This window comes from Cyrtonyx montezumae, unplaced genomic scaffold, assembly GCF_038088225.1.
Source record: "Cyrtonyx montezumae isolate F1298 unplaced genomic scaffold, pur_monq_1.0 scaffold_6, whole genome shotgun sequence".
In the NCBI taxonomy this organism is placed as follows: Eukaryota; Metazoa; Chordata; class Aves; order Galliformes; family Odontophoridae; genus Cyrtonyx; species Cyrtonyx montezumae.
This window is the reverse complement of record NW_027072067.1, coordinates 5800625-5825308: the sequence shown is the minus strand read 5'-3', so window position 1 is coordinate 5825308 and position 24684 is coordinate 5800625. Positions and strand designations below refer to the sequence as shown.

Genomic DNA, 24684 nt, shown 5'->3' with positions numbered 1-24684 from the left:
TGTGTTAAGCAACAAGATGTTATATATATATATAAATATATATATATATAAAAGTTAGGGAAAGCAGATGTTAAGATCAGCAGTTTGCATGAGATGCTGCTGATAAAAGCCAGTTCTGGGAGTTATCCTGATTAGTTTGTGTTTAATTTGCATCATGATTAAATGTTTCAAGAAAAAGATATTACTGGAGACACATACTGAATAAGTAAAATCAAATTCAATGAGACCTAATTCAGCAAGCTGATTACCCAGCATCCTCTTTGAAGGTAAAGATAGGAAAATATTGCATGTTAGTATGCTGTAGGCGTCAATTAATGTATTTAAGAAGTATAAGGTTTTTAGGAGTCTTCCTACACAATGAATTGACAACAGGTTCAGTAAAAACAAGGAAGACTACCTCAGAGACATAGTAGTCAGAGTCTTGGTCCCCTTTCATATTCTCATTTGCAGTAACGAGATAGGGCATTTTGGAACAAAACATGCAAGGCTCTTGCAGTAAAACAAGAGCTAGTTTGAAAGCAGCTACTTTGGTCCAGATAACCATGCAAAAAGATCATTCATCCTGACCTACCTGCCTCATTTTTTTTTCCTAAGGTCTAGCAGCAGACGCCTGTCCTAATGGTACCTACATTTGACTGAGCTAGCTGTTCAAATATGGCTTAGTTTTTGATGCCAGAACAACAGTCACAGCTTAGCTTGAAGCATGGATGTACCACCTAAATAACATTTCTACACTGAATGCGTGCCACAGCCTACGTAACTTTAACTAAAAAAAAAAAAAAGGAAAATAAAAAAGGAGCTGTACTTAATATTATCTTCCTTGAAAATGCTTCAACTTTTATTTTCTGTGACCAGTAATATAGCTTTATCTGTTTACCCTCGGGAAACATTATCTTTGTTTGTGTTCTGCTCCATTTCAGAAATTCTGATAAGGGAGTGGAGGTTGCCTTCCTTGGAACACGGACTGGACTATCTCGTATCAACCTTTTTGTGGGTCCAGAGCAGCTTACTAATCAGTAAGTAACAAACCTATGCTTGACAACTATGTGTGAAAACAAGATTTGAAAAGTGAAAACACAATTTGTACACTGAAATACATAGGACTAATTAGAAAGATTGTATGGAATTGCTTCTTCAACTAGAAAAGTTGGAACAGTGAGCTGTTGTATGCCTTCATCCCCTACATTTACTTTTCCTTCATTTTTCAAGATATAGCTTTATACCTTTACTATTCAGAAGGGAGTTCAGAGTATACTTCACCTGTAGGGAAAAAAATATATATATTTTTAATATCTCATCTGAAAAAATTATAAAATAAGGTCTGGTAATTAATAACTTAATAACTTAGTCATCGCTTTAGTATTGTAAGGCAAATATAGGCATTATATGTGTGGAAAAAAATCTGTACTTAATGTTTATGATAAATTAATTTTACTGAGTATAAATTTGTTTGATGCTTATCTGACCACAAAGTATTGTAGTATAAGTAGTCTGACAGAAGAGATCAATAGCACTGCAATTTCTTACTGTTAGACAGCAAACCTGAACAATAGCATGGAGATTGTGCTTGCTATTTATTCTCAGAGAAATTTTACTCTGTCAACATTCTGTGAGATCATTAATGAATAAAAGTATGCAATTTTCAACTACCTCTCCTTACATATTATTTGAAAAGTAGTTTGCTCATTAGTTTGTTAGGGTTTTTTTCTTTTTTGCTTAAAAACATGTACTAGTGGCAGCAAACTCTTAAACCTTCAGTGACTTTTCATTGTACATGTCTTGTGCTCTGCTGTTAAATAATTCAGACTGAGAATTTTTATTTTATATCAATAGAGGTGTAATTAGTACTACTTAGTTTATGAACTTTTGCAATTGCAAGTCTGTTACAAATAATTGTTAGAGGCTTAAGTTAAACCTCTCTTTTACAAATGTTAGAATAACTGTCCAAAGCCGTTTTCTTTCCTAAAACATTGAAGGTTGTTTCTGTTTTTTTTTCTCTTGTCTTTCAAATCTAGACATTACTGTGTGACATACAACAAACAAGTATTTTCTTTCTCTCTTCTTTCTTAAGAGATTTCCTGACAGCTGAAGATAAGGAAAACATTTTTAATGCTGATCATTTTCCACTCTGGTACAGAAGAGCTGCTGAGCAAATACCTGGGAGCTTTGTCTATTCGATCCCATTTAGTACAGGTCTATAATTTTGTCATTATCTGTGTTCTGAATCATATATGATACCATATGCATTGAAATTTGCTGCTAGTTTACTGGTTCTTTGACCAGGTACATCCTTTGCAGGGCTCCAAGTGAAAATGCAAGATGCTATGTAACTTGTTTTTGTTGAATATTTGCCTAGATTGAACATAATAATTTAGTATTTTAAGCAAGACAAGTCCAACAGAGCAACTACCCACATCTCTGAGAAGCTCAACCAGTTGTCATGTTTGTTGCTATTCTTATCAGAAAAGGCAAGGAATGAGTACTAATATCAGTGATTTAAGCTCACCAGGCTGCTCAGGAATTTTGAAACACTGGTGCCTGTATGTTTGGTTCACACATGCTCTACGATGTTTGTTATCTTATTAGCATATTTCCTGAGCATTGCACTCACTAAGGGGGGGAAGAGGAAACAAAACAAACAAGCAAGGTGAATTTCCATATTCCGAGATATTTTTTTTCTTATTATACCTTGTAGAAACAGCAAACAAAAGCAACGTAGTGACAGCCAGTACTGCTATTCAACTTTTGGATGACAGAAAATCTCCAGTTGTTGCAGGTAAAATTCTTCTATTTTATTTGTGTTCTTCATTTTTTTTAATTTCTTTTTTAAGCAGTGTAGGAGTTCCTCACTTTTTATTTTAATTTGGCAACAATATAATGTAGGAATATAATTTTTTGAGAAGAGAGAAGGAGGAAATGATACAGTTGTATGAGACAATTGCATAACTTGGAGTAGAGAAGACTTAACGATTTCTCTGCCTAAGAAATTGATTTTTTATTAATTGACTCTCCAAGTCTCTCTGAGCAATGAAATTTGATTTAATAGAAATAATAATGATAGCTGGTGAAGCATCTTTTTGTAGATGCAATTCTACATCATAATAAAATGGAATCATAGATTCATATGTTTTACTTCATCATAAAACAAAATATATTATGTTAAGCAAAAGGAGATATAAGAAATAATTGATGTATAATGGTTTCACATAATCTTCAGGTTTTAAAATCCTATTCTATAATGAACGTTGTGAAGCAATCAGTGTGCGTAGGTTATATGAGGAGTGACTTGACAATGAAATATTAATTAGACAACAGAAGTCTACCATTTATCAGCCAAGATTATAATCCTAAGAATTATATCAGGTAGATAGATAGGTGATATATAATAACGCACAATAACATAATGCTAAGATTATAATCCTAAGGGCTAAAAAGTAACGTTTGGCAACTATAGATATGAAACATACAGATTCAAAAATTAATGTAATTAATTTTTAATTGTTGGACATTGCTCACTATTGTTACTGAATCTGAGGTAGCAATTGAAATTAAAGAAATCTTCTACTAGGCTTCTACTAGAAATCAAGCTATTTTAGAGAAAATTGGGTAGCTACCACATGAAGCAGAAACCATCCTTTTCATATTGATACTTTTGTACTTCTCCCTTGTATGTTTGCCTTTACATCCTTTTAGGATTTGTACAAACCATTTTGTGCATGACAGTATCATCCAGTATGAGACAAACAAGTACATCCATTACTTTTGTCCTCTTTCAGATGAAGATTGTAAGCGTACTTTGACATTTATATTTATTCCATCAACAAACTTTCAACAAAGTACCTAGTGTCTAGTTCAAATTTTATTGTTCCTTTGAAGCAAAATGTATCTGGGACAGAAACTGTAGCAGAGGTAAAGGAGCAAAGTTTGGAAGTTTTATTTGCCAGACATGAGAGACTGAAGTAGGGTGTATTTTCAAATGCCTACATTCAGGTTCAGATTTGGCCAAACTATCTCATTTTAATCTCTGTGAAGTAAATATTCCTCATTCCCATTTGGTCTAAGTAGATTACAGAAAGTAGAAGCCTGAGATGCACATTACATGTACAATCACACTTCCCAGGAGGCATTCGACTGAAAATAAAGCTGTGCCAGAATTTTGTTTATTGCAGATAACTACAAGAGTTTAAGACAGTTAAAGAAAAACTAGAGCGTTTCTATAAAATAGAAACCTGAGTTAGACTTGTCCACAAGGAGGGAGGAAAAAAGAAAAAAAATACAGCCCTGTTTTAATAATTTTTGTTTGATTCTATACTTGTAGGTAATGATCAATTATAACACAATCTGTAAATCTTTGCTATAACTTATTAGAATTAGGATGGCTTAATACTTTAATATAGCCAAAAATTCCTAATATTAGTGTGTCTCCAGACTGTTACTACAGGAAACTTGAAGTGATATGAAAACCCCTCCTGTCTCTTTCAACTGACAATGTTGTGTTTTTTGTTGTTTTTCTGTTTGTTTGTTTTTTATATTGTTGTTGTTGTTTTTTCCTTTGTGCAAGTTTCTATGGAAAGTGTAAAAGGAGATAAGTCTTCAATGCATTTTTGGTAACAGCATGCTTATTACTGTTTGTGCAGAGTTCAATTTAGTTGCAGGAGAGACAAGGACTGTAACACTGAAAACGGGGTTGTTTTTTTTGTTTGTTTTTGTTTTGTTTTGTTTTGCAGTTAGAACACATTTGTGCTCAAATTCCTTTGACTTAACAATCTCTATTATGCCTCTTATATTTAGTTTACATTATTATGATCACTTTCTTCCCATACTTCCTATATTACAAAGTTAAGGAGAACAACAGATGGTAAAATTTTATGCTTCGTTCATCCAAATATGATCCAAAAGTTGTAGAATTACCCTAGAAAAGACTGGAAGAGACCTTAGAGGTCACCTAGTCCAACTTGTCATGTCAAAAGCAGGGCCTAGACAGCGTTGTTAAACATCTCCTCTAGCCAAACCTTGAAAGTCTCCTGTGCTGGAATGTAATATAAGAAGTTATATAAGAACAATGTTGCCAAGATGACAACAGTGTATTTGGGATTTATCAATCTAGTTATTAAAAATGGAACAGATTGACTGCATTATGTCTTCCTACATTCATTTGAAAGGTCTGTGTTAAATATTGATGGCATTCAGCGTAAGAGTTTTGTATTCTTTGATATTGCATGATGACTCAATCTGTGAATAACCAGTAGATTACATTATACACCTGGAAACAGATTGCCTCAAGTAAAACTAAGCTAATTTTGCTTTCCAGTATATAACTTTCAGAATAGATTTTTTTTTTCTAGAGCCTATATAAAAATTCAAAGTTTTTGCCTCCAAGCAGTAAACTCTGTTCTTCCATGTTTAATATTCCCAATCAAGATCATAAATCTTTGGATTACATGATTTGAAACTTTAGGTCCTACTGTTTGTTTGCCCATCTATAAGATAAATGAAATTTTGACTGTATCTTCTTCCAACTGTAATTGGTTATTAATGACATGAGATTTTGAATGCCACAGAAAGGTGACCCTGAAAACCCTGCTGTTTACGCTATTTCAATCAGTGTCTTGAAAAAAAAAGAATGACCCAAATTCTCACGTTATTCTTACAAGTGTGTCTGTTTTAGGCTGGTCACACTTCAATTTTTTCATTTTTCTGTTTGAATCATCTGTACGACAGCAGTTTGAAAGGAAAATCAGAAAGCATGGCAGATTTCCAGTAACTGAGAGTTAAATAGGCTCTAAGTAAGCAAGATCTTTTTATATTTTCAAGGAGATAAGTGTGAGCCTATGTATTATGAAACTTATGATCTCCATCATCTCTTTTGTGTGTGTGTTAGCAATTGTGTAAATACTACTTTGAAACTCTACTTAGATTTTTTTTATTTGAATGAATGAATGAATTAGAATGAAATTCATATGCACGTCTCTCTTTGAGCCAGACCCAGCAGATGTTTTGAAGAAGTGACTCCCATTAATTTAATTAAAACTAGCTTGAACTGCTTATATTTCTAGGAGTGGCAGGTATCCTAAATGTCTCACAAATAGTTAAGTCAGTTATTGTTACAAAAGCACAGAATAACTGTATCTATTTTAAACCTCTCAGTTCTGCTTACTTTTTTTTTTCCCTTTTGGCAACATGAATTGCTTTGGTATTGCTATATTAAAAACATGCAAGCAAATGTCACTGTCATACAGGGTCCTGAAAATTTATGGCACCATCTATAAAACTGCATTTTAGTATGAAGGCCTAAGGGAAAATGAATATGTCATCAGAATGACACACCAACCAAATTGTTGAATCGTTCTAAAATAGATGTTTTCCTTGTCAGGCAAGACAGTGATTTACTTAATCTTTACTCCACATTGTAAGCCACAGAAGATTATATTCAACAGTAGTGTTTAGTAAATCCCTCAAAATACTTTGCATGCTTTGGTGGAAAACCACTTTTTTTTTTTTTTTTTTTTTTTTTCCTGGAGTTTCTTGTTCATTTTGAATGTTATCTGTGCATTCTTAAGTCTAATATTAGTCTGTAGACTAATGTTTTCAGTTTCAGGAAAACTGGAATATATATTTGTATAGTCTAGCATCAAATAGCTGACAGACTTAGGATAAAAGCCATGGCTTGCTTAGGAAATATAACTTTGCAGGTAATACATGAAGACATTCAAAGTGCCCTACTGGGTGCTTCAGAGCAAGTAGTGAAATTCTGCCTCTCACCATTCCCTGAGCAGTGAATCTGAAGTTAAATTGTATACTCAAAATTCACACTTTTGCATTAATTTCTGTTTATTTGAAAGAGGAAAGGGCCACAAACTGAAGCATAGGAAGTTCTGCACAAATGTGTGAGGGAACTCACAGTGAAGGTGTTGGAACAAGCTGCTCGATGATCTCTGAAGGTCCCTTCCAACCCCTACAGTTCTGTGATTCTGTGATTTATTCTCAATTTATTTTACCATACAGAATTAGTATTTGCATTAATCAAATGATATGGCTCTGTAAGATATTTATCTGCTAATATTTGCTTGAGAATGTAAGCCCTATTTAATTCTTGGGCTCTCCTTAGCAGTTCTCTGGTGTATAAATTAGATCAGTTTCCCAACATTTAGGATACAATAGGTATATGTAGAAAATGTCAGAGTTCACTCTCCACTTCTACACATCTCCTTTGCTTTTGAGTTTATTTGGCTCATTTGATATTGAGTACTATGCTATTTTGGCAGAGTGGAATATCTTAAGTAGAAGAATGAGTCCTGTGATCTAATAGCAATCTGATTCCAGGGGTATTCTGCTAAATAATTTTACTGGCACAACATATCCTTAACTGTAGTATGAGATAGCAGAAAAGATGTCAGGTCTCCTTTAAAAATTCAAATAATGCAGCACAGCTATGAAACTCAAAAGCACTTTGAGTGATTCTTTGCCATTATGTAATATGTGAATACATTAACCCCAATTTAAGTACTGGAGATCAATTAATTCAATTCTTACTGGAGAAAATATTTCAAAACTTCAGCATTGTTTGTCTGTTGTGTCTTGAAGTGAGGATTGTAATCTGATGCAAAAATTCAAACTTATAATGTATATAGCCATAAAACTATGGGGTATCCTCCAGTAATCAGAGATAACTGTGCCTTTCACTGGTTTGTTTATTATGGGTTTCCAATTCCTACTCTTTCTTCCCTGTTGTGGCTTACTGCCACATCCAGATGACTGATGTTGCTATTGGTCTGATATAGGGAGCATACAGTCATATTTCAGATGTAAGCCCAGGATGTATCAAGACCTTTTATGACTGTTAGTACTATGACACTTTTCAGCCTTGTTCAAAGATTGAAGTTGTAAAATTCAGCATACTTACTGTAACTAAAGCCTGCACATCATTGTGTTCAGGCCAGCAAAGATAAATGGTTATTAGTAGGCAACAGTTGGTCTTTTTTTGTTAATGCTGTTAATGATAGTTAAGCTACATGTAATGTCACTCAACTCTACTTTGATATTCAAGAAGAGGGATACTGATTTTGGTAGGACATAGGGAATAGTGGAGCTGAGTGTTGATTATCTTTTTGCAAGCTTTGAATGTGGAGGCACATATGGCAAAGAAATATTTTTCAATTTAAGCATTGTTTCTTTTGATACAGTTTCTGAGGACAATTCCTGTAAAGAATGCTGTCTTATTTCAGTTTCTAAAATCTTTTAGAAAGCCAGTGTTTTAGAAAACATAGTAATAATGTGAATGTCTATATACAGGAATAAAACAGAATGTTTACTTTCTTTATCTTTGCAAATACTATATGAAATAATGTATCCTGATTTTTTATTATTTTTTTTTAATTTTGTGGGAAGAAGATTAGGAAAAAAAATACTGTGCTTACTATAATACCACTTACTAGATTGCTGGAAAAATAACAAAGCTTTCTCAGCACTCTTTATCTGAAATATAAAGCTGTGCAGACAACTTATTTCAGCAGCAGATGTCCAATGCTAAGCTTTGCAAATTAAGGATGCTTCTGTGGGGAATCCCTAGATCCACTCTGCTACATTACAGTCAACAGTTGTTATGGACGATTTGTTACAAGCAACAAAATTGTACCTTTCATTATATTTTTTCATTAGTTTCTTCTACTGAAAAATAAATAATTTTACACTTATCAATTCAAGCAATTAAATCATTGCTTTTCTCTTTTCCCTGTCTGTTGTTAGCATCATAAATATCTGGACTTTGATAACTGCAAACAGTTGTAGATGTACAGTCTTGCCAAAGTGAAATAAGACATTCTATGGGTGGGTTTTTTTTTTTTAATTTTTTAATCTATATAGAAAGTATAAATTGGGTTTTGTATGGATTGGCTTCCTGTACTCACATAGCAGAATGAACAAATGGAAATACGAAATACTTTGCTTTCTGGCAGAACTCCGTATCAATTTACAGCCTTATTTGTGCATAAAAATCCCCAAAGGATCTTAAATGTAACTTGGAAAGTGTTCCTTTAAATGTTGTGCCCTTCATTGCCTCTTCCTCTCACTTTTCCCTTTTTATTATTATTATTTTTTTTAATTTCTAACAGTAAGGAAAACCTAAAAGGTTTTTGTTAGTAAGACTATTTTTTTAAGACTAAGATGTTGTCCTGGTTATTTCTGAAAGAGAAATATTGAATCCTTCCTTTGCTTGAATACGAGAGGTGTAAACTTGTAATGGGTGCTGCATTTCTGTTAAAAACACTGTGGCTGAAATCTCCATGGAGGTCAGAGGTTTATAGCTTTCATTTTAGGAACTGCAGTCTGAATGCAAATGTACTCATTTCAGGTGGCCACCATAGGAAAGCACTGTTATTTGGCTTGGCTCTGAACTAATTTTTTGGCCCATAGGCAGTAAAATACTTCCCTGAATTATTTCTTTATCTGAAAAATATGTTTTCCTTTGAAAAATAATATCCCGCTAAATTGATAAAAAGAGTAGTAAATGTAGATCTCCACAGTGGAATGACAGCTCTGAAAACAGATTGTTCATTAAACTTCACAAAAAAAAAAAATAATAATAATAATTCAAATTCACTTCGAAATTACATCATCAACAGATCAGATTTAAAAAGCCTGAATGTAAATATTCAAAGCCATTCCATGCCAATAATGTCTAAGCTGAAGTAATATACCTGGTCTAAAGCACCACATTAAAAAAAAAAAAAAAAAAGAAAAACTGAAAAGATTTGAGAGAATGAAGGAGAAATAGTATTTGGAAGGTGTGTTCTTATAGGAAAACAAAATAACTTAACTAAGCTTAATTTCTAGTAGCTTATTTCTAATAGCTTAATTTCTCCTGGACATGAAAGTAACTGCAGATGCAGGAATAAGCTTTAAAATTCAGGTTTAAATTATTATTAAGTACATGAGAGCAATGGTTACGTGACTCCTGCCATGTAGCTTGTTACTGAGTTGAGGCTGTTATTGGAATAGCTCTAGCTGCTCTAATAAGACTTGGTCTGAGAATCCATCTGTTGAAAGATCGGAGGTCTCCGAATGCCATGGCACAGCTTTTTGTTCTTATTGGAGAGACAGCTGCTGTCCTCAAGTCTTCTGGCCGTTAATACATACAAGCAGTATTTTTAGCAAAGCAAGTTTAGGATAGATACTAAGAAAAAATCTGCAGACTATAAGCAAAGTCGATTGCTACAACCATTGCCTGGGCAGATTGTTAATCCATGACATTGTAAAGCTTCAAAAACACCTTTGACAAATATGTCACAAATAGACAGGATGTACTTAATCGAGTCTCAGAAAGTGTAGGTGGATTAGCTGATCTGTTTTTTATTTTTTTGTTTGTTTTTTTTTTTGAGACTATAATTTCCAAGAATTATTTGAAAAACACCACTGGACCTTCAAAATATTCTTTGTGTTCTATATTTGTTTCTGTGATTTTTGCTTTGGTTTCCTCTGACAGCAGAACAGTGCTGCAAAAAGGGTGGACCCTTGAATTAATTGAACTGAATGCTTTCTCTTTGAGAACGTGCAAACAGGCAGGTAGGTGATCCTCCCTGCTGAAGGGCAGAGCTGTGATCAAAACTCCATTTGCAGTCCTGACATTTTCAAAACAGAATAGTTTGGATTTTGGATTAAGAAGTTTCAGAAATGTCTGTAACAAGCGTGTATCCCACTAGGATAATAGGTAGTGTCTCTTCATATGTACAGTGTATGCTTATCTCAGTGCCTGAACCTGAAACACAGTGTTAACATTACTTCCTCCTCCTGTGATTTCTCAGCTCTCTTCCTTCTTCCTTGTAAGTACTTTAAAAACGAAATGTGATAGATAATAAGGTATATCCTATTTTCTAAACTTCATAATGGAGGCAGATTGGAAGGTGGAAAATATGCTTTTGGAAATGTTACAACAATTTTCTAAACTAGCAGTGCATAGACTGGCTGGTTCTAAAACTGATTGTAAATTATACTTCTGAATGCATATCAAGTATTTTAAGATCCCAAACTCCCATCATTTGCAGTGATCATTTGCAGCGATTTGTGTTTTTTTTTTTGTTGCAGAAAACTCCTTCACGTTGAGTGCTAAGTGTAGGTACACCTTTACTCATATATCACACTAATATTCAAGAGCTAGAAATGAAGAATGGAATACATGGAAATGACTGTGTTAAAATTTCATTCTCACACATTGAGCCTTACGCAGCAGTTTCAGAATATATAACAGAAAATATAACTACATTTGCATTCTACTACATAAATATATTGATATATATTCCAAGGAATATATGTGTGTGTGTGCATATATATATATATTTATCACAGAGAAAATGTTTTTAATGTGAAAAAGCAAGAAAAGTAGTCATCACTTTTAAACCAATCGTTTTTTAGGTTCCAAGCTTTTAAACTGAAGTGGGAGCTCTTTATTTTTGAGAAACCAAAGACAAAAGTAACTTAAGCCAAGGAGCTATCAAATGGTTCTTTTTCCTCAGAAGTCCCGTGTTGTCTTGCATGGGACAAATGTTCTCTGTGGTATTTAGCAGTAATTGCAGCATAGGCACAACCATAAACAGCAGCTGCCAACATCATTAGACACACAATTCCACAGACAACTCCAGTTATTACTACAGTGGCAATTGCATGACGTAAACTAACAGGCCTCGGCTTTGGTTTGGGTTCACAGCTTGGCCTGCTGTTTTCCCCATGTTCGTTGTGATGGGAGTGCTTCAGAGAACTCCTGTGCTCAAAGCTGTGGTGATGAGTGGTAGCCAGATGAGTGTGAGCTGTGGTAAGTGGGCATGCTCCAAACAGCTCGTAGGGAACTTTGAGGAGGTCCTTGCCCTTCCGAATCCCTGGTGTTGCACAGATGATGCCATCACTTATTCCTCCTGAAAAGAAAAAAAAAATAATAATAAAAAAAGCAGACGATGATGATCTTAATATTTTCTGGTTTCTGAATTCTCTTCATGTAAAATTTACAGATACAAAAATTACAGTTATATTCAAATTTGATTTTATACTTTTAAAGATTTCTAACTATAATTTCTTCCACTTAGATCAGAGGTAAGATTATTGCACTTTAACAAACATAGAAGAAATTATTTTCAAGTAATAACTTCTGTCAGAAATCATTACAAATTCAAAATTAAAAGAACAGCAGTCAAGTAAATGTAAGCAAGATATGTCATAGATGAATAGTAAGAGATATTGCTAACTGCAAATTCTTTGCGTTCAAGTTTGTCTTACTATTCTTTTTTTCTAAAGAAAAATTGAAATAATATATTAACAAACAAATCTCACTTGATTGGAATAACCCTTGAAATAGTCATTCTTCTGACATCATACATTCATTATAATGAAGTAAAGTGCAGTATGTTGAGTACATGAACAACATTTTCAAGGTTCATGGTAAGAAAATACTCAGAGTTCTATAGAAGTTAAGATTAATCAATTACTTGTTCAAATGGTAAACTTCATAATTGCTTACAGGCAGCTTCTGCATCCTCTCAAAGGATGTTTTTAGTATAAACGGGAAATGAAGTAGGAAGCCTCAGTCTTGTAAATCACACCGTTGTTCCTAAGCATGTGGAGCAAAACGCGCAGGGTGTTGCTTTCAGGGTTCTAATTAGACCATACATCACAGTCTTAGGAGTATGGTGTGCTGAGGAGTCAACAAGGCCAAAAACAATGTTTACATACTTAAAAGTTTAAATTAATCAAGTTAGTTGAATTTTCTCCCTCTTCTCTGTCTGAAATAATCTACCTTTTAGTTAAATTGAAGCACAGAAATTCTCATCCTGAAAAGATTTTATTTGAGAAAGTAGTGAATAAAAATGGACTTAAATGAAGGTCTGGAAACTACTTCACCACAAATATTAATGATATTCCAAGATAGATAAAAGCATAGAAGCTTGTCTCTTGCTCCCTGGTAGACAAACCCAAAGCCTGGTTCCATGTGTTAGTTTGAACACAGACGTAGATAAATCTCCAAATTCTGCCACTCTGATCTTTCTATGGATATAAGCAATTAAAATATGTGCACTTGGAATGGGGAGCTGGAGTTCTGCCTGAAGAATTCTTCAAAATTATTTAATAAGTTTCGTCATATATCAGTAGCTGGATTCAGCTAAAAATATGGACAACTTATAGAGTTGCACTGTACAAGGCAATTAATTCAGACATAAATTTGTCTCTAATGGATCTTTGCTAAGACTTACAGTATCCATACAGACATAGTACGGTTTTGTATTAACTATACTATATAAGAAATGGGAAGGATTAATGTGAAATACATCTAATTTTTCTTCGTGTTTCATACAAGTAATTTTATTGTAAACAAACATAGAAGGTCACAGAGTATTTTGTCTTCCTTTAAAACTTCTTGCCCAAATTTGAAATTTGATTTAATGTTTAATTCTTTTCTTCATTCATTGTAGATACAGTGGTTATGAGTAACAATGCTTTGGGATGATGAAAGCTTATTTTCTTTGTTTTAATCACCTTAAGTTATGAAGTTTCTCTGAGCTCAGGGTGTAAAACAAATTCTTAAATATATAAAATTAGAATTAAATCATATTCTCTTTTATAAAGCATAACTCTTGAATATATTTAAAAGCAACCATGATCAAAATATGAAGCTACTTCTACTTACAAAATTCCTTAGTAGGTGGTATTGCATATATCAGTCAGGTTACTAATAGTAAATGTAGTACTACAACTAGTTGACAACAAATTAGAAAGTAATATCAGACAAGTAAGCTAGTGTAAGGTGAAACACACACTTTTAGGTAAGTATTCTTGTAAGGAAATACCAAGTTCTAATTTAAAGAGAAATTCGAATCCTGAGTTCTCTAGAGTTAAGTTGGTACTGATGTCTGTGTTGATGTTCAGTCTCATACATCAGGTAAAAAGATTAATATAGATTAAATTGCAGAGATTAGATTAAAGATTAATAAAGATTAAATATTAGGTTAGTTTCTAGCAAAAGCATTTTGCTAGTATTAAAGCAAGTATGTGTGGTCTAGTGTATTTGTTGTATATGTAGATACAGATATGGACGTATACACATGCACTCACTACAGGTGTGTATTTTTAGAATGTATCTATGCACTCTGTATTCTCTTTCTCACAGTGTAAATGATCCTCTGTGACCCTAGTTGGCCCCCTGTAACTATGAAGGCACCTATATTCTGAGCTATACATGGTAGTGTATTTTTGTATGCTTGATGCGAGGTGTGATGTAAATTGTTACGCTGTAGTAGTGAACATCAGTTAGATGTATTTGGAAGGTTGTGTTCTCATTTGCATTGTATGTAATGAGAAGAATTTCTTACCTCTGTATAAAAAACTCTCCAACCACAGTTTTAGCCCAAAGACATTGCAATTACATAGCCAGGGATTATCCTTGAAAAGAACAACTTTCAGGTTTGGAAGTGACTCCAGCAGAACTCTTTCCATTTTCTGAAGCTTGTTGTGCTTCACTGACAGTAATGTTATGTTCCCTGTGCTGTTTCCAAAAGTATCAGGCAAACGTATGATGCTGTTGGATGACAAGTCCAGTTCTTTGAGGTGTGGGAGGAAACTGAAAGTCTTGTTTTCTATATAATGAATTAAGTTTCTAGTTAGATTTAGAACCTGTAGATATCGTAATTTTTGGAAAGCACCTGGTGCAAAACTTGAGAGAGAATTATTGGACAAGTCTAAGATTTTCAGCAGTGGTGTTCCAGTAAATGCATTTTGGTTGATTCTCCAAATACGGTTATTCTGCAACTGCAGTATCTGAATTTCAGGTGGTAAGTGGGGAGGAATTTCAGTAAAACCTCTATTCTTGCAGTCTGCAGTCTTTGAAGCTATATGGCATAGACACTTTTGAGGACACCCATGAGCCATGCGTATTATGAAGACAACTCTCAGCATCAGAATCCATTTACCTGTACCACAAATGAAAGAAGGAGTAATGCTTTGAAATTATTATAAAATATTTATCTTTTGAAAATACAGAAGTCAATAGCAAAATAAAATCCTATACATCACTTTCATAAGCTATAATATAGATAGCATAAATATAGTTTATAATTTTTACAGTGCATTAGTAAATCACAGATATTACTGAAACACTTTTATAACACGGAGTGAATATGTGCTCCCAACATCTTAAAGTGAAGTACTGCTTGCAGCTTTACATTAAGTAATGTAGGGAGGTTTTACCAATAGGAAAGATCAGCATCAGAAGGGGATTGTGTGAAGTTTCTAAAATTACTAAATTGTAATGTTTCTCTCTATGCAGTAGTAATAATGTCCAGCTATCTTATGTCAGAAGAGTCATTTTTATTTCTATTTTTGAAGTTTTACAAACTAAAAAGAATTAAGTTAATGTGCTGTCAAAAGAGTACCAAGCTTTAAATGCATTTCCACAAAAAACGTTTAGCAGTGCTTTTTCAGCAACCTTTAAGATTTTTCTTTAAAATATCTATGTTTGCAGTTATTGCTTGAATTCCAGCTGTACTTCTCACAGATATACGTTTCTGCTCACTCAGCAAACATTTGTCAAGAAGCTGTTATAAAGATAAATGAGGTCACAGGGGTACTTAACACTATTTAGTATTTATCATTTATAATTATCATCTGCTCCCTGATGTTCAGGTCAAGTTTAATTGAAAAAATATATCATTTTTGTCTTTCATATATTGCAAATGATCTTCATTTGTGTAGGAGTGTGCCATTTTATGCAAAGCATAAAATTAAGATAAATAAATATTCAATTGATATTAAGTGATGTGAGTTTCTTTGAATAAAGAGAATCTGTGGTAAATTCTTTTGTCACTTTTTGGTTTTGAGATATCTCAAACCATTTTGAACCATTTGGAAATGAAAGGATGTACTGTTTATTGGCTTACAGAGATCAAATATTAATTAGTTACAGGGAATACCATATTGAAGAAACAAATATGTGATTATAATATTGAATATGAAGATCATATATATGAAAATATAAATGAAAGTTCTACTTTGAGGCTACAATTTTACTCATAAATTCCTCATTAATTTTCCCAGACAAATGAAATTGTATTCATATTAAAATAACAATCTCCTGCCATCCATGAATTCTATATTGCAAAATTCATTTGAAAAAAAAAAACAAATAAATAAAAAATCAGCATTCCTGATTCAGGTAAGCAATACATTCAGTTCATTATTCTGTTCTGCAACAGTTGGTTTCAGAAACTGACATATCGCTTCCAATATCAAATTAAAAATAAACATAAGCTGAGGAAATGCCTAGAGAATAGAATAGTTTCATTATTAGTCAGAATGCATCAGTATCTCACCTGTCATTCTGCTTTGCTTTTCTCCCACCTTGAAGTCTCAGTCCAGTTTCCTGAAGTAGAACAGTAAATATGCACTTTATTCTGGTTCTTCCTTCAAATCTGTAACATGCTCATCCAATTTCTTCTGTTTCTTTTGTTGTTGTTGGGGTGTTTTGTTGTTTTTCTTTTAAGATTGTATCTGTCCCTTGAGTAGAAGTGCTACAGTTTCTATTGAGTTACTCCATCAGCCTTTGTTTTTTTTTCTTTATCACAATCTTTTTTCCCCCAGTGTCCATTTCTGACTCTCAGAGTCTTACCCTGCTTCTTTTAATCTGTCAACAGGCCATGCAAAGAGTGTCTGTCAACTCTAACTGGGCAGCTGTAACATACAAATCATGACCTGATAGCCCCATCTTTTTGATTATTTAATCTGCCTCAAATGGAAGGCATGAAAATAAAGCTGCCTTTTAAAATCCAGTATAGTTTTTGAATTGTGGTGGATTATTAGCTATGCTGTGTCAATTTTTGCAAGATCAGATGACTCTAAGCAATGATTCTGATTATCCTGAGCTGTGACTGGAGGCAGTGGAGTGTGTAATATTGCTACGAATAGTCATGTGGGTTGATGACATGGTTTTGACAGTGCACTTGTTTGCTCTTCTAAGCTTATTCATCTGACATCCATTACTTGTACTGACAGGATTTTCTTGCATGGGAACACAGAACTGGTGTCTCATTCCATAAAAATGGCAATGGACACCAAGAATACTGATGAAATTTATTTCCAAACATTATTTGAAAGGACTGTGTTCTTACAATGCTTTGATTTACCTCCTTGATACTTCTTCAGTGTAGCTCATTCATACTGTACCAGTTTCTACCACTACTAAAAAAAAAAAAAAAAAAATGATTACAGACTTGTGATTAGTACATAATTCAAACGTGTTTCATGGAATTAATGATCTGCTATAACAGAGTCCTTTATGGTCACACAATCACTCAATTATCTGTTAGCTTTCTTGTTATGAGGGAAGTAGTGCAATCAAAAGCTTTCAGGACAGTTCTCACATGTAACATAGCTAACTTTGGGCAAAATTCATATTTTATGTGATTTTGAGAAAGTCTAACAAAACTCATTTTCTACTGCATCATTTCTATCCTACATCCAATATGATAGAAGGAATTGTACACATGTAGGGTTCGAAAAGGATGTTGAGAGAACATCTGGTTCCAACTGCTGTTGAAACAAGGCCTTACATGAGATTACACAGGGCCTTGTCAAGCTGCAACATGCATATTTCCAGCAAAGGACCTCCAAATCAGCTCTTATGCCTGCTACTTTCTAGCAGCTTTAGTCCTGTCTCTAACTTCCAGATCAGCCTTTTTGTCCATAACTTTGTCCTTTGCATGCATTATTTTTTCACACTACCCATCTCATATGCCTACCTTGTCAATTCTAATTTTAATATGCCATTGGTTCTGCATTCCCCTCAGTCCTTCACTGTCTTCACTGCCTCTCAAGCCACTCTCATCCTCTGCAGTGGGCATCTTTAGTCCCCTTTTCTTGACCTGAAAGAAGAGATTTGATGTGCTACAGTAAAGGAAACTGCATATAGAGAAGTAATGATTATTATTGCATGCTTTGCTGAATTGATTCTGACACCATTCAAATACCCAAAAAACAATGAGCATTGTGAAATGGTGACAAATAATGTGGAACAAGTGGCATTCCATAAATAGATCTGACCATCTCAAAGATACTAGGATTGCTACTGTGAATGGTAGATCATATTGTCCTTGGCTCTCATGAGGATTGACACATCATTCTGATACAGCCTGAAAGATTTCGGTTTAGCATAGAGAAAATCCATATATGTAGACTGACAGGTAGCAGCCATAGTAAATAGCTTCAACTTTCCAAAGTGAGAGAAAGATGAATGTCAGGTTAAAGAAGATTGCTTCTCTAGTTTTTGTTGCAGATCATATTTTTCTAGAGTTTCCCAACTGATGTATGTGCACACACACACTGAAGAAACACAGAAACAGACCTATCTGAAAAAGTACCATTGAATCATTTCAATGAAGACAGAAGTAAATGGAGGAAGGGTAATTATTTAATACATATAATCCTTAGAAACTGTAGCCTTTGTAACTGCAGGTGCTCTGCTTTGTTCTTTAAAAGAATAAATTTATCTCAATTGTTTGTTACTTCAGACAGTTTCCTTCTGTCCTCGACATAATTTGTACAAACCATTTTGTATGTTTTGTACCATGCCTTGTAACAATAGTAGCCCTTCTCATGACTGTTGTATTACAGGAGGTACTAGCTGTGGTGCTGTTACAATAACACTTCTTCATGCTTTTAAGTTCTCTGGAATCCACATTTTTATTTTTACTCATGAATTCACAGATTCATAGAATTGTGGGGTTTGGAATGGACCTTTGGGGATTATCAAATCCAACCCCCTGCTAAAATAGAGTTCAAAGAGTTTAATTCAAAGTTTCTTTTTAATTAGTTGTTCCTCTTTAACTAGTGTTTGCAAACCAGGTAGGCTTGCAAGCTCCCACAGCACTTTGTATCATCTAAAAGAAGCTTTAAAGAACGTCTCTTCACTGCTTCTCTTATTTTAGGTAAGCATTTGCTGCTATAATTGTATTATTTTTAGCACTTACAGTATTAAAGAGATGTTCATAGGACAAGGTCACAGAAAGTTAAGCACTGTGGGAGGTTCAGTTCCAGCAATAATGCAGAGGTTGTTTTATGTACTCTGAATTGTGGTATAAGAAGTTATTACTCTTTTTTAAAAAAATCTTCATGCTGGGTTCAGATTTAGAAACGTATGATTAAATCTGTCAATTTGCTTTTCATGTAGATGTGGCCATTTTTTCCTCACATTGAGAACTCTGAATGCACATATTTTGTAAACAGAATTTTCCCTAACCTATAATCCATATTCTATTCCCATTTATTAGTAATAATACTTTGGTTATGACAGAGAAGTCTGATGTGGTGTAAATTATAGTTGTGAAACAGGTAGATTTGCCAGAAACAGAATAACTCATGAAATCTACTCTACTTCTGGCCTTTTGAACAACCAGCAGGATTCTTTTCAGTTGTCTGATGTGGTGCAGCAACTGTGTTATTGTAACTGCTTAAATTAACTTGTGCCTTGTAACAAGATATGTTTCCCATTGCCCATGGTAAGCCAGCCTGGTCAACTCATGTCCTATCCATGTGTGCTGGTGGGGCATTTCAGTGTCTCTTTTGCCAGAATATACTTTGTTACAGCAGTTTACTGCTTTCTGCTTGAAAGGAATACTACATTCAAGAATCATCTCTTTTTACAGAACACTGTGAATTAGACTCTAGCAGAAAGGAAGCAATTTAAATACATATAAAAAAGCACTTCAAGTCAATAGAATTCTGACTACACTATATATCAGGTTCAGACAGACGCAATTATATGGAAAAAAAAACCACATTCCTAGATCCACAACATACAATTCCTGTACATTATCTCCATTACAATTACTTTCCTTCTGCTTTTGGATGGGGAGGTATAACGTTTAAAGGAAAATAGCATGAACTTCTTCAGATTAGTAGAATGACTGAACTCTAGCTGAAGAACTAAACACAGCTCAAGACAATGCAAATACTTCTTCATTTTGGATCAGCATACAAAGCAATCCTTGTCATGGAGAAATCGTGAAGTACTGTATCTTGAATTCATGTTTTTCTCTCTACAAAAACAGTCAAAGAGCTCAGGACCCTCTCAACTTTTGCTGTCAAGGGAACTAGATTTTCAGAAGTTGACAAAAATTAGAGGAAGGCATTTGTTCCTCTTCCTGAACACCTTTCACAAGAGAAGTATAAGCCTGTGGATCAAATAAAATTTGGCTTGAAGAACATTAACATTAAAATGTTGGCCATAGTTCGCAGAAGATGTCTGTCTAGAGATTTCTTCAGACATCTTGTTAGACAGGCATGATAAGGGAAGAGGAATAACAGTCAGAGTTTAATGCCATCAAATCCTGATTATAACAATGGAGGCACCATTTTTATCCAAAAGTTGCTTGTGCTGGTTTTTGGCAATCATTATGATTTTTTTGTTAGTAACTCCGAAGGTGATAAACAACATTTTGTAGAACCAGATATAAAGAAACCAACAGGCAGTTGTGATTCTGTATTTTGGATCACTGAATTGAGGGGAAGAGCCTCATTTTCTTCTCTTTTCAATGGCTTGTTTCACCATTCATAGATACATCTGGTACTTGTTTATAAAATACATAATTAATTTGTGAAACACAGTGCAGGAAGTTATCCTTGGGCCAAAAATTAGTAGGATTCATACATAATCTGGAGTCATAGTTACCTTATGGGATTAAAAAAAAAAAACAACACTTAGAAGAGGTATAAACTCACTCTTAAGGGCTTTAATCAACAACTAATGACACAAGTTATGGAGAAAAATTTTTCCCTGTGGGCATGGGTTGGGGTTTTTATTATTATTATTATTATTTTCCATAGTTATTATTTACGGGAATTTTTACACCTTCCTCTGACACCTCTAGTTGAGGTTGGCACATGAGATGTGATAGTGGACTAGATGTGCTGAAGCACACTGCATTCAAGGTACAAATTTACAGTGGGGGAAAGAAACAGTATAGCTCAGAGGGACTTAACATCCTGCTATTTCCAACAACCTGCAAATCAGCATAGCATCTGCCACTGTGTCAGATGATATCATTGATCATTGTAGATGCCTGGGTGAGGTCAGAACTGTGTTTATCCCCAAACTGTTGTTTTTGTTTGGACTGGATAATTCTTTCAATGTTAATATGCAGCTCTTTGAAGGTAAATCTGGAGGCAGCTGCTTGGGTCAATCCTTGTCAGATTTTTTCACTTTTTATTTACTTCACTAAGGAGATGCAAGACTTTCAATCCATCAATCTGTAGTGATATTATAACTCTAACATAATTAGTTTGTTGTCCCATTGTCTTACACTTCTTTGCCTGCAATTAAACAAGTGGTGTATGAGAGTGGGATGGGATTATCTGAAAAATACTTGAGCACCAGCCCTGTAGTATGCTTCAGTAGGTAGAAAGTTCATTGCATGTGATGCAAGGCCTTCAGAATGAAAAGTGTAAACAAGAGAAATGCAAAGTTACTTTCCCTTAAATGCAAGCTAGATAAAATCATATTTAGAGGCAGATTACATGTATTTGTTCTGTCACAGGTAGAAGGAAGGAGGGAAAAATGTTCAGACTTTTCCTGATGAATGACAACTGCCTATTATTACATGCTGAAAATCTCTATGTGGAGCTAAGAGATATCACTGACATGATTAATTAATTAATGAATTCATTCTGCTACTCCTGTAAGGAGAAATGTACACTGCTTGACATAAGGATAACAGAAATGAAAAGAATAAAAGTAAGACAATGGAAAAGAAAATATAAAAATAAGGACAATTGTAAATTTTATTTTTACATTTTAAATCCTTTTTGTACTCTCAGACATGCTGAAACTGAGGTCACTTTCACTATCACTCTAGATAGCTTATCCATCTTAAACTGAAGACAAAGTTATTCTCTAAACTTTTCCTTCAGCGTTTTTTGGTTTGTCTGTTTAATGTTTAAAAATAATTTCTGTTCATAATCATACCTCATCCTGGATTCAAACTTAAGGAAGAAATGAGTAGATTTTCTATACTTCCTGAACGGTTAGAATTGGAAGGTTATTTTCTTGAACAATCTTGTGTAAAAGGATTTTGAAATATTCTCAGTGTAGAAAGAAAGATTTTAAAATGTGATGAATATTTCTGTTTCTTAAGCTACTGTGGTGAACAGCTGAAAAATAGAACTCATATTTCGTTAATCCTTTTCATGCTTTTTTGTAGTAGGACACTACTATTCAAGTAACATTCACTGATTAATGTTGGGATTTCCCATCCATCAGGTTTATCCAGTTGTACCATTTGCAGACATGACAAAGTATTGGGTAGATTCATACACAGGATACTGACATTTCTGTTCAGAATTTGTAAAACAGGCCACTAAGAGATCTTTTTTCTCTAAAAAAAAAGTGTGGAGAAGAAATGTCTTCCTACAGAGTGCATTTTATTAATGAGAATTACAATACTGGAAAATCTGGTGTAGATTAGCAGGGAACAGTAACAACAGGAACAGTGTATCCAAATGGAACTGGTTGGATAATTAAATTCCTTTAATAGGTACTGAAACTTAAACCTCTTGATCCCTCTGACGTAAGCAATACTCTTAAAAGACATGGAACTTGATTCTAAAAGTGTAATGTGGGAGAGAAATATTGGGATGATGATTAAGAATTTCAGATACCCTGGGAGGAAATTTATGCGGGAATAAAACAATATACATTTAAATAAAGCAACAAAAAAAGCAACCAAACAGCAACAAAAACCCTGTGGCTATGAAATATAAAAAGAAGCTTTAATAAAAGCCCTTTTATAGAGGCATGTAGTTTATGCCAGCAATAATGAAGGAACTTTACAGGAATAACCTAATGGCAAGTAAAGGAAACTAAAGATTGAAATCTTAAAGGAAAACCCCTTTTTCTCTCTTTTTGCTGTCTTTCTTTCTTTCTTTTTGCTTTGTTTTGTTTGTTTGTTTTTGTTTACTGTTTTCATGTCCAGAATTGCAAAGGGGTCTCATTCTGTGGTTTCTTCTCTCATCGCTAGAATAGAGTTTATTCCATAGTAATTCCAATTTATAAATATATATCAAAGGGTACAATATTCTCCTTTTCTTGACCTGTTAAAACTGAAAATAATTTACTGAGATTTAATACAGTTATTAGAAGTATAATGACAAATGGCTGACACACTCCCTGCTAGGTAAGGAGGAAAATGTTTTAATAATTTTGGCATAAATGTCCAAGTCCTGCCAGTCATAAAACTGAACCATGTCTACTGGCTTAGCTTGCTTTGTTTGTTTTGTTTTTGTGCTAACCAAAGTTATCTGCAAGCTTGTTGCTATGGTTTCTATTTTACTGTCCCTTGAAATGCTGAAGGATTAATTTTCTGGGTCAAGCAAGGCATTAGTTGTTAGGATAACAATATTATAACAGCACTTGAAAAGCCTGTGCGCAAGTAGAAAGAAAAAAAATTCTGTGTAAAATTAAGTCATTACTTCTGAAGCTGAGGAAACATTTAAATGTTAGTCTCATCTTTCTATCTTCAGTGTTAGCATATGACTTCCATTTCACTGAGTAAGGCTACAAGTACTCAGGAGGTACATATTATCATTTAATGCAATGCAGCATCCCCTTTTTTATGTAAAGGTACTTTTATTTTATTATCACTTAATTTAGGACATTATCTCAAAAGTTCCCAGCCTCACTGATCTACCTATGTCCAAATGGCTATCGCTAGCTTGGTCAAAGTGAGGATATTTTGATCTTTATTTGCTTTCATTCTGCTCTGCAGTAAGTTATTCTTGAACATAATGGCAGGGCTGACCTAGATTACTCATGTTTTGGCTGAAACTTCTCATCTTTTTCCCTTCACAAAATGACAGTACATTTCTCAGTGTCCATTTTCTCTCCGTCTCTGCGTTTCAGCACAGTTAGAATAGATAAGTTCAAAGAACAGTATTACTGGCTTCTCTGCTTTTGAAAGTAGTCATTGGGAGAAAGTAAGCTACCATTTTTAGAAGCTGAAGAAGTTATGCATTATGTGCCTGGTTTAGAGAACTAATCATTTCCATACCTCTGCTTTTAGTATCTGTATGATCTTAGATAGGTTTTCGTAAGTTACTGCTACAAACTGTCTTTCTCTAAACCCTCTAAAGAGAGGACAAAGCAGAGGATTCTCTCCCTGTAATCGTTAGTTTTTGATGATTTGGGGTTCTAATGATCCAAACATGGTCTTTAGTGAATGTCTGTGTTTTGTGCAAGTGAAAGGAGCTGTAACATTCAATGCAGGTTTTTCCATGCAAAGTAAACATCTTGTCTATCTTACTATGTGGCCTTGATTGATCGTGTTTTACATACTGATACCTTATAACTTAGGAGTTAAAGGGATACACAGTTTTGAAGTCTACAATTTCTTAGATTGGATACGTGAAAGCAAATCTGTAAAATAAGCAAACTGCAATCTGCCAGAAGGAGACACACAATGAGTGATTCTCCAATGCTTAGGTTGGAACCTGGCTAAAATCAGTAATGCAGGAAAACGTTCCAGTTTCACCACAGTGCAGTGCAGATTTACACTGTAAAAGATAAAAACCTATTTATCTCCAAACCACTTAAACAGTATTTCATTGCTGTTGCTAGGGCATGTTTCTCAGTTTTATATAATCAAGAGTTTGGGCCTGGTTGTTATG

General features: G+C 34.1%; 2 protein-coding genes across 2 annotated transcripts in view; one reads left to right on the top strand and one right to left on the bottom strand.

Annotated features, from left to right (window-relative positions):
* CACNA2D3 (calcium voltage-gated channel auxiliary subunit alpha2delta 3) overlaps window positions 1-24684 on the top strand; it is a 392330-nt gene that overhangs the window by 313274 nt on the left and 54372 nt on the right. Inside the window, exons 25-27 of the mRNA XM_065749768.1 lie at window positions 921-1016; window positions 2072-2193; window positions 2696-2776. Coding sequence (XP_065605840.1) covers window positions 921-1016; window positions 2072-2193; window positions 2696-2776 — 299 coding nt within the window. The remainder of the gene's footprint in view (window positions 1-920; window positions 1017-2071; window positions 2194-2695; window positions 2777-24684) is intronic.
* Window positions 11470-14931, bottom strand: LRTM1 (leucine rich repeats and transmembrane domains 1). The gene is made up of 2 exons (XM_065749823.1): window positions 14349-14931; window positions 11470-11903 (listed from the first exon to the last, which is right to left on the bottom strand). The coding sequence occupies exons 1-2, from the start codon at window positions 14929-14931 to the stop codon at window positions 11470-11472; spliced, it is 1017 nt and encodes a 338-aa protein (XP_065605895.1).

Excerpts from the sequence above, each read along its gene's own strand:
- LRTM1 (XM_065749823.1), bottom strand. The coding sequence starts at position 14,931 with ATGCTGAGAGTTGTCTTCATAATACGCATGGCTCATGGGTGTCCTCAA. Across the intron at positions 11,904-14,348 it reads GGAGAGTTTTTTATACAGAG|GAGGAATAAGTGATGGCATC; the intron begins GTAAGAAATTCT and ends TTTTCTTTTCAG.